Genomic DNA, 10044 nt, shown 5'->3' on the forward strand with positions numbered 1-10044 from the left:
CGAAGCTTATGTTTCAGCCAATGGAGAGTGACACAGGATAGTTAATAGATCAGGTTCTACTCAGTCGCTGCAGAGATAATTAATAGTCTTTCTTCTATAGAATAATACAATTCACACATCAAACTTTTTGACTAAAAGTTGAAATTGGAGGAAAGAAAGGTTTAGATCTCTCCCTGCAAAGAACCACTACTCATTTAGAGTATTAAGTTCTTTCAGGTATTATCCTGAACAGAAACTGAAAAGGCATCCTGTTGGATATCCAAGTGAAATTTAAACCTATGGCCTGCAACCAGATAAAAACATAAATCATTGAGAAAAATACTTAAAGGAGCCTGTGATGAAGAAACTCTTATCTTAATTCTGCATTAGCGTCTCATTTGTCCCATTCTCACAACTCATGACCTTGTCTCGAGTTCATGCAGCACTCAAACGCAAATGACAACTATAACTTTTTACAGTAAACTGAGATAAACTTATCATTCAAGTGTGGAGCTAGTGTTTATTCTGGGAGAACCACAGATTTCAGATTCAGTTCCAAGGAAAGACACCATTTGTTTAGTCTGATCCAAGTACACTCTATGGTCTGATCCCTCCCTCATTAAATAAACAGCCAGACAAGTTTACCATAAAACCTTTATAACTATGAAGATAGAGGAGGGGTCTTTGATAAGATATGGACCCTGTACTAAAAAATGTTCAGGACGAGGACTAGTGTGTTATGTCTGATGTAAAGCACCTTGCTGTGTATTATCTTTTATTTATTTATTTGTTTCTCTATATATACACCTTTCTACTTAAAGAAAAACTGCTTTGTATTAAATTTGATTATGACTGTGGCTACTGTTATTACCCAAGATGTGCTGTGTCTGTTCATGTTTAGATCTTTTGTTGGTATTATTGCTAAAAAGCAATAAACACATTTAAAAAAAACAAAAACCTTTATAACTGAATTGAAATTTTACAATATTTATTTCGCATTCATCTGTGCAAACGTTTCAATAGACCATTTTCATATAAATAACGGGACAGATAAACGTGCCCTCATTTACAATCCCCTCGCAGCAGTGATATGACAGCTTCTGAAAATGAAGCCCAACGTAAATAACAGTGTATGCAACAGCATCCAACATGATAGTCAGATCACCCAACGTGAGAATTTCAGTAGGGCTTCAAGAGAGATTGATACTATACAAAAAGAATGGGTGGGTTTTGGAGAATTTCCCAACAGTGTCAAGACATGTATTGCACTAGAGGCAGAAAAAAATTGGGATAGTCACAGGCACACAAAAAAAAGACCATTCCAGCTGAGAGGCGTTGTGCATTCTCATTTCTCATTTTTATGTGCATTACAAAGTGCTTCTTCCACTAATTATGAATCGTATTGCATTTCAGGTTTCTGTATTTGAAAAAAGAAAACATGTGATGTTGCACATATAAAACGGCATAAAGAAAAGGCAAATGCCCAGGCACACATAGAAAATAAAATAAATTGCCACTGTGGTATATTTGTCAAACTTTGTGAAAGTTTAAATGATTTTATTTGGCTATGGAAGATTCCCTAACGAGAAAAGTACCGATGTGTTTGTCCTTTTAATTTTTTTAATTAGGTAGAAGACACCTTTAGGCAGCTGCCGTTTGAAACTGAAAAGGAGTGACCGGCAAGAGCATTCATTTTAAAAAGACATTTTCATGTCAAACTAAATAAATTAAATACAAACATTGGCTCAGCCAAGCCTGAGGGCTCACAAACAATGTTCCTCATTTGTCCAAATCTCAGTACTGAATAGTTTAGAGGGTGATGGGAAGCGTGGGTGAGCTGAGGCCCTCTTCTAGCCACGGTACGGAGGAGGGGGTGCAGAGTTGGGCCGCGTGCCGGTGGATGCGGCGGAGTCGCATCAGGTACAACATAATAGACAACAGCACAATGAAGAAACAAGCCAGGAATAAGTAGTGGTTGTTGAAGAAGGAGAAGTTGTGCCGCCAGTGAGAGTGAGCTCCTTTCAGGGTTTCCTGTTGGATGTCCCTGAAATAGGCAGAAAACAAAGCAGCTCTCAACAAAGAGATAATGTGTTAAGACCTAAGATAGTTTGATTTGATAGATGATGTGATAAGAATCCTGATTATGTTTAAGCTTGGTTTAAATTTCTGTTCAGCAACAAGATGCTGAAAAGAAAACTCTTTCTAGAGGTTACACACATGTGAACTAATTTTCAGATTTAAACTTATTCTCTTTTGAAGAAATGTTTGCCTTTATTGAGGACAGGTTGGTGACTCTGTATGCGGGGTGCACAAGATATATATATATATATATATTTTTTTTTAAAGAGAGGTGTAATAATAAGTCATCAAGATCTTTAGATTAAAAGACACTTGTGTAAGACTGTCTATAATTTGCCATTATTGGATTTGCCAGTTTTGTTAAGGATCAGAGACATTCCTGAAATATATTTTATGTTGTGCTGCCAAATGCAGTGAAAAGCCACCATCTCTGTAAACCTTAATACTTAGTGACCTTTTACCAGCCAACTCAGGTAGTGGACATTGTTTCAACTCCCCACTTATGCTCAAAACAAGAGTGTGTTGTTATCAAAGACAAACAATCACTCCTGCACTTACACTGAAGAGCAGATTTAACTAGATGGGATTTAAGAGGATGATTTCAATTTTTTTGCTCATTAAAATGACTTAACCCTTGTTTGATTAAAGCGACTGAGAACCAAAACCTTTCTTACCTCAAAGGCAGAAACCGTGTTCGGTACAATATAGCGCCAAGAGTCCACTGGACCTCCTTATCATAGACCAGCAGCGCCGTCTTTAGGTTTTTGTAATTGGCCGGGAAAGAGAAGCCTGAGTGTAATACTTCATACATCCAAGCTGATTTAAAACACTGGTACCTGGAGGCAGAAACATGGAGCCATTGATTAAAAACATTTTGCACAAACCACCAGACATCTGTTTTTTTTTGGTGTGACCAAGTGGTTAATTGAGCTTTAGAATAATCCTGTATAACTTACTTCAGTCTGTGGAGATCAGCATGTGACGCATACAAGCCAGAGTCAAAGCGCTCCCTCAGAGTCTTCCACTGGGTGGCGCAGTAACTCTGCAAATGTTAAACATCAACCAACAACATCAGCAAAGTTTCCAGTGACAAGGCATCCACATGTTATAATAAATGAACCAGAGCTGCTTTAAAAATATATACTATTAAAACCACAATAGCATTGCACTCCACAGGCCAATCAGGGATTCATATGTTTTCATAGAATGGTAAATTGGAGGGGGAAACAGCATTTATAACACTCCTAGCCCTGTCCTAAATCAAATACTGCACATGTGGTAAGTAAATGAATATCCTTGCAAAACATTAAATGCATGATGGATTCAAAATCCATATTTTAAATGGTCAGTTAAACAGAAAGAAAGAAAACACTGTGGATTGAACACTGAATATTAGTGTGATGACGAGCTATGTGGCAACTTTGAACTGAACTTTAACAGAAAGAACATTGTATTTCTAGACAGATAAAGAAAATTAGAGGATTACTAAGTTACTTACTGAGTGATTTTTCTATGTGGCACCTACCTTAGCAGCCCGTGTATATTTTGAAGCATTATAATCCCCGCCCATGCGCAGCACATCCTCCGTACAGTAGTAGAATTCAGAGAAGCCATAGAACTGACTGTTGCTGTAGTCAATGGCCGGCTGGTAGATACCACTGAGGGAGGTGTGGGTCTCATTTGTGTGGTTGAGGAACGGCTGGAGAATCTGGCGACACCGGTCAAAGTCTCCTGTGCCTCGCAGATGGAGCTTCTGTGCAGATGGACCAATCTCATCCTGCAGGTCTGCGGGCAGACAAGGGTCCAGGAGGGGAGACTCTGCTGTCTCACCAATCTGCTGACCCAAGAACCTGAACAAACCAGTAATACAGTGTGAATACACACAAAAACATTTACAAAAGAAAGGTGGAAACAACTGGATCTCACTTGTTTCGAGTGGCAGTATTTCTGGTGAGGCGTTCTTCATATCTTCGGCGTGCTGCATTTCCTCCAAAACCCAGGAAGGTGGACACATAAACACGATAAACATGCTCTGTGCGATGTGCGTCACATCCCAAATTGAACTCCGCCAGTAAGTTCTTAGCAACTTCCTCCTATGGGAACAAACAAAAATCCAACTGGGAATGAGGATAACCTCGTAATAAACCCACACACATCCATATCTGTTTATCATTTCTATTGATAGAAATACTGTCATTCAAAGCATTAACTGATTTTTAAAGCAGGTCACAACAAGAGCGGGTTTAACTTGTGTTATGTCCAGTTAAGTTTATTTAAAAACATCACACAACAGAAGATAAAACTGTCTAATAAGTGAAAATTCTGCTGAACTTCCTGTGGTGTAAAGAACAAACAATGGCGGCAAAGAGGACAGTATACTAAACCTTCTACATCCTTACACTGACAACTTCCATAATACGTGATGATCTCTACATAGATAACTTCATGTTCGCAGTCCTTAATCCTGCTATGGAGTCATGCAGCAGGCTTACAGTATGCGCTCAACAGTGATGAATGGAGAGCAGATCGTCTCCACGGGACAAAAATGGTGCATACAGGTTAAATCAGGGAATGTCAGAAGGAGGGAGAAGAACAAAGGGTGAGTGACAAAAAACCAAAGACGGCACAAAAACAGAATTGGTTGTGGATAATAACCTGTTGTGGAGAAGCAAAGCTTACAGTTTTGGGCACTTCGTATGCAATCTGTGTGGAAACCCCGCCCATGTCCAGGACACCGGCAGTCCTCTTTCTCACCAGCGCCTCCTGTTGATCGCTGCCCGGGACATGAACCTCGACTACAGCCTCCCCATCTTGAACGATTGACAAGGGAAATGTGAGACAGTCAGACAGAGAAGATACATCACACGATTAATGTGTAATTAGAGACTTGTTTACCACATTTTTAGGTGAACTGTAGCACATTAGATGTTAAATGGCAAAAAGGGAAAGCATGGATGTACTCAGTGTATTACCTGCTTGGGTTCTTACCATTGTGCACATGGTTAAACCTTCCAAGGACAAAGTTTATTCCAATCCATGCATAGACACCTAAAACCAACAAAGTAATTTCAGAGTTATTATATTAAATGTTTTCAGAATTACCAATGATGCACTACTTTTAATTAGTTAACTAATTAAAAATAGATCTACAATACAAAGGAGAATCCTACACCCACTAATTAAGCTAATGCAAATGTGTTGTCCTATTTAATTTGAGTGTCAGTTGGCAGCTACAACAACTGGCAAGAAGTCTGTCAGTCTCCATGAAGAAATGAATTAGTTGTGTTGTATTAAATATGTTATAAACAATGCTTTATTAAGTCATGAAGTTTTGCAGCAGTAGATTGAAGCTGAGACTATTGCTTTCTATTGTCATTATTCCTTGTATTTACCTTCCTGTTTTCCAGAAATGACTTCTACGTGGGAGTCGGAGAAGAGGAAGTTGAAGTGGACTGGGATGTCAGTGCGCAGATCCTCGAGAAGAGCTTCTTGCTGACTGAGGTTAAACAAACACAGAAAAATTCATCACGAGTGTCAGTTTTTCTTTTTCTCAAAACAGTCAGTGCTGTTGAATGGGTTGATTGCCGGTTTTGCCAGTCCAGTCAAGTGTAGGAGTTTAAACCAGTTAGATTTAATGATGGTTAATGATTGTTAAAACAATAAAAGTTAGTGCTGCATCACAGCACTAAATCCGACTTGTATTGCATTAGTAATAAGCAACTTGATAAACAGATCATTCTTCATTTATAAATTGATCAGCAGAGTCCTAGTGTCTGACGAGCTGTGTGCAATTTACTGCCAAGCAGAGGTCGACAACATGGAGGAGCTCCAATTTCAAAATTTGTGGGTGTAAGATGTTCACAGTGAGTCAATCCAGTCAAGTGCAACACATAAGCCGTTTTCAGACATGAACTCATGAGAACGTCCGCACAATTGGGTCTGGACCTTTTCCGTAGTTTGCTTTTCAAACATGATCAACACAGCAGGAGATTCTCTGATCAGACGCGTTCACAAGATCACACAAATCTCCGGAGTATCACATGAGGCGTGGTGCAGCAGACAGAGGCAGGAAGTAATGTAGTAAGCGTGGGCACATATAAAAAAAAGCTTTGTGTCAACATGTTAGAAACATCAACACCCACGCACTCAAGGTGAAGGGTGAGGATCTCCTACTGTGGTATCAAATTGGCTCATTCTGACATTATCCAGACTTTTTTTATAGAGAGCTGGCAGGAGAAAGTCCAGAGCCTCTCACTCAGACATTTGGGTTCTCACATACAGCCCCTCGGGATAATGTCAGGAGATCATTCAGTGCATATCTGAGAGCAGCTTTAGTGGTAAACTTTTGTAAACTGGTCTGGTCCGGCCCAACTAGTCAGTGCTGTATATACCAGAGGTCTGAACATTTCATGCAGTCTTATTTAGATCTAATAATATTATAACTGTACCTTTCAGGTAGGATTCTCATTCCAGCTGTGCAGAGTATATACAAAGGGGTTTCCTGGTGCTTATTTTTGGGAATGTGTTCGGCTGCAAAGCTCAGCAGTGGATAAATATAATTACTTGCTTTCTCTGGCGTTTTAGCCAATTCAGAGATACCTACAAGGAAAAAACAAAGACCAAACATCTTGTTTTAGAATAGGTAAATATACACTAGATTATATTTATATTATCATTTGAGTTTTGGAATATTCAATAGTTAGCACTGTTTGCTTAACACCTTCTCATTTTAATAATGAATTGATGAATGAGAAGCCTAGCTCTGGGGTGCTTACCCGGTTTGATCTTCATTACCACTGGCTTGCGGTGTTGATCTCGCATTTGCCGGATGTCCAACAGCTCATGAGGATTACCATTGTGCCTGGGCCAGCAGTAAACAAATACTCTAGAGCCGCTGCTGCCACAGTCCACCACCAAGCCGTAGTTCAGGTCGGGGTTGCTGGTATCCGTCGCATCCACATCAGTCACCCTTGCCAAGTGCCTTTTGGAAAGCAACAAAAATGTTCAATGCCAAAATATTACCGGCGGCCCTCATGACATAAACACTTACAGACAGCGGTTGTTGGGTTACCTGTGGAAATTATTTTCCTTCCTGATCCAGCTGGCGTGGCCCTTTCCCGTGACAAGCTGCAGGTAGAGCAGTCCTATGAGGCAGAGCACCAGGCCGATGAAGAGCAGCTGTCTGAGGGAAGGGACGAGGAGCCGAGGAAGAACCTGGGACGACAGGCTGAAGTGCCAGGAGGCTGGGAACAGGCACGAAAAGCTGATCCTGCCAGCGGGTAGAAGAAAGAAGAGAATCAGCACAGACGGTCTGTAATGTCACAGATATGAGACAGGTGGGACAATCAAGATAAAATACCAGAAATGACTTCCAACAAACCTTCCCATGGTGCAATTCGTCTTCAACTTCAGGCTTCAGTTGACGTACATCATGTATCAGACTGAGGGAGGCTGGTTGGGCTTATTCCACGGCTCCATTCCGCTGTGCTACATTTTCATCCTGATCTTCTGATAGAAAAAAAACAAGTCAGTTAAATAGTTAACGTTAAAAAAAAAACTCAGGTTGTGCGACAAAGGCCTCAAGTGAGACGAAGAGGACGCGAATGTCCTCCCGTGGCTGTCGATGCTGTAAGTGTGCAGGTTCGTGTATTTAAATTATAAATACAAGTTGTTAGAACCGCAGGGAAACGCTGCTGTAAAACCAAAACAGCAGGTAGCGTTAGCATTAGCTGCCAGGAGTGACGTTCGGCTACAGGAGCTAGCTAAAACACAAGAATTTAACGTAGTTCTACGAGTCGTCAGTGTAAACGCAGTGACTTTACACGTTCGCGACCTTTAGCTGAGTCGATACTTACTAACAAACCAGCGGAAGTCTCCCGTTTCCCCGAAAACGTGACATTTCTGAGGCGCCAGATGCGAACCGCTGGCTAACGCTGAGCGAGTATGTGGCAGAACGTCTCCGGCGAGTGACGTGTTCGTGTCGTCCGCGGTGTGTTTGCTTTGCTTCTCCGCGTCGCCCGGAGGTGAGGCAAAGATTAAAGACACGGTGTAAAAATCCAATACCGCCCAACACCAACCCGAGCGGCGACGTGCAACCAAAACGAACACTATCTATGGAATCTATACCATTGACGGTGGAGTTCAACAAGAGATTCATTTTGTACATCTTCATTTTTTTAAAGAACCGCCCTAAGATTCAGTATATTTATTTAAATCGTCACTTTATTTAGATTATTTAAAACTGATGTAAAAAACTGGAAAAGCTCTATTATGAAATCAACATTTTTCAGGAATATCACTGAATTAGTACCCAGACAGAGGATTCAATTTAATTCACATTTTCATATAAATACTGACTTTATAGTAATATACTGTCATTTGTTTAAGATTTGTATGACTCATTATAGTAAGACCATTGTGAATACAATTTGAGACCCGTGTCTTGGGTTGGGTACTGTTTGAATGAAACTACTTATTGATTCAATTTCTTATTAATTTTGGAGAGAATTTGACCAATTTTAAAATATAGTTTTTACAAGTCAACAGTTAAAGTTCTAACTGTTATAATCAGTAAGAGCAAATAAGAGGAACCGATGATATTTCATTATATTGATGAATTTGGTGGGCAAAGGCCACGGAGGCATACAAACGCACACAAAAGAGTTTATCATTCATAGTTTATTTATTGAAATTAGCAAAATTAAGCAGGCATAAATGCTAAAAATGTATTCATGAAAGCTCTCACACACACACCTGTTTCAGTAGACAACTGCGATCCACATGTCAGAAATATAGAGTGTATGGAGAACACATCGAAGGCCTCTTCCCTTAGCAACAGTCAGATATTTTTCTGCAGGTCGTCTCCACTGAGGTTGGCAAACACTGTGGTCATGATCATGATGAGGGATGTCAGTCGTCATCAAGCCTCATTTAAAGACATACTTTGAAACAAAAACCCATGCATCCACAAATACACGTCTCGTCACATTCAGCAATAAACACAGTGTCGGTAACAAAACTGTGTTTTCAAATATATTATTTCTCAAAAAATCATAATTCTTCATCTCTCTGTACGTGATCCTAAGCATGGCATCAGTAATTAATCAATGTATGATGATGATTAAAATCATACTGTGAACTATAGTGTTCCTGGTGTGGTTGTAATTTGACAGTTTGCCACCTGCGCAATTCTGCGATCAATTTAAACAACCTCAAAGGAGGAAGCCTCATTTTTGATCAAACATAATCAAATCTTGGACTGATTCAAGTGTCCCAGGTAAAAAAGGAACATGTATTCATACACACGTTTGGAGCAGATTGGACAGTGTACACTGAAGTTACAACAACTTACTGTTTCACGGCGAAACTAAAACTCACAAAGAGCACAACTTTTCATCATTAAGGTGTTTAGATTGTACTGTGATTTCAAAAGTTTAGGACGCTGTACTAATTGTACTAATACAGTTGACACTGTAAATTTGCATTGCGCTATATTTCTATTTGAATTCAAAACAATACACTTTCTTTTTTACACCCAGACCACCTGGACTTCACTGGACTTCATGCAGCTCAGCCACTCAACCTTATTGATCCGCCAGCAGTATCTCACATCCACAAGCTTGAGTCTCTTGCTGTGCTGTATTATGTTTTTCACTGTTACCATCGTCACATCTGTCCGCTGCAGTGTAATGTGCTGTACTCGTCTGAGTGGCACGGGGGGTACGTCTGTAGAGTCCATACGGGGGTTAAGGTGTGGGCCCAATACACGCTGTAAAACGCAGTCCAGAGGGCACGGCAGGGAGACCAGTGTGAGCTTCTCCAGTAAAGGAGAACCAATTAGGAGACACATGAGTGTCTTCCTCAGGGACATCCAGGACATGGCAGGTTTCATTTGGCTGTGACTGTAAGAGAATCTGTCGACATATGGGAGACACAAAGAAGACAAAGGATAAATTCGATATAGGTAGTCAATCTAATCTCATTTAA

At 40.2% G+C, this 10044-nt stretch overlaps 2 protein-coding genes across 5 annotated transcripts in view; both read right to left on the minus strand.

Annotated features, from left to right (window-relative positions):
- Positions 1 to 10044, minus strand: part of si:ch211-214j8.12 (uncharacterized protein LOC100000539 homolog) — a 29745-nt gene that overhangs the window by 16480 nt on the left and 3221 nt on the right. For both annotated transcript variants that reach the window (XM_034596801.1, XM_034596800.1), the window contains exon 5: positions 9506 to 9971. In XM_034596801.1, coding sequence (XP_034452692.1) covers positions 9587 to 9971 — 385 coding nt within the window. In that variant the 3' untranslated portion in view covers positions 9506 to 9586. The remainder of the gene's footprint in view (positions 1 to 9505; positions 9972 to 10044) is intronic.
- entpd4 (ectonucleoside triphosphate diphosphohydrolase 4) lies at positions 949 to 8069 on the minus strand. Of its 3 annotated transcripts, none has more exons than XM_034596804.1 (13): positions 7914 to 8069; positions 7439 to 7566; positions 7130 to 7327; positions 6834 to 7039; positions 6507 to 6657; positions 5451 to 5554; positions 5047 to 5106; positions 4738 to 4868; positions 3985 to 4151; positions 3584 to 3908; positions 3015 to 3100; positions 2733 to 2894; positions 949 to 2023 (listed from the first exon to the last, which is right to left on the minus strand). In XM_034596804.1, the coding sequence occupies exons 2-13, from the start codon at positions 7444 to 7446 to the stop codon at positions 1789 to 1791; spliced, it is 1833 nt and encodes a 610-aa protein (XP_034452695.1). In that variant the 5' UTR covers positions 7447 to 7566; positions 7914 to 8069; the 3' UTR covers positions 949 to 1788. The 3 variants fall into 3 exon arrangements, with proteins under 3 accessions (XP_034452695.1, XP_034452693.1, XP_034452694.1); XM_034596802.1 differs by having other exon boundaries at positions 4714 to 4868; XM_034596803.1 differs by having other exon boundaries at positions 4714 to 4868; positions 7439 to 7563; positions 7914 to 8067.

The sequence above is a fragment of the Hippoglossus hippoglossus genome, chromosome 9, assembly GCF_009819705.1.
Source record: "Hippoglossus hippoglossus isolate fHipHip1 chromosome 9, fHipHip1.pri, whole genome shotgun sequence".
Taxonomy (NCBI): domain Eukaryota; kingdom Metazoa; phylum Chordata; class Actinopteri; order Pleuronectiformes; family Pleuronectidae; genus Hippoglossus; species Hippoglossus hippoglossus.

Coding starts and splice junctions, on each gene's coding strand:
- entpd4 (XM_034596802.1), bottom strand. Junction 4,869..5,046: donor GTTTAACCATGTGCACAATG/GTAAGAACCCAA, acceptor CAATCGTTCAAG/ATGGGGAGGCTGTAGTCGAG. Junction 3,101..3,583: donor AATATACACGGGCTGCTAAG/GTAGGTGCCACA, acceptor TAACATTTGCAG/AGTTACTGCGCCACCCAGTG.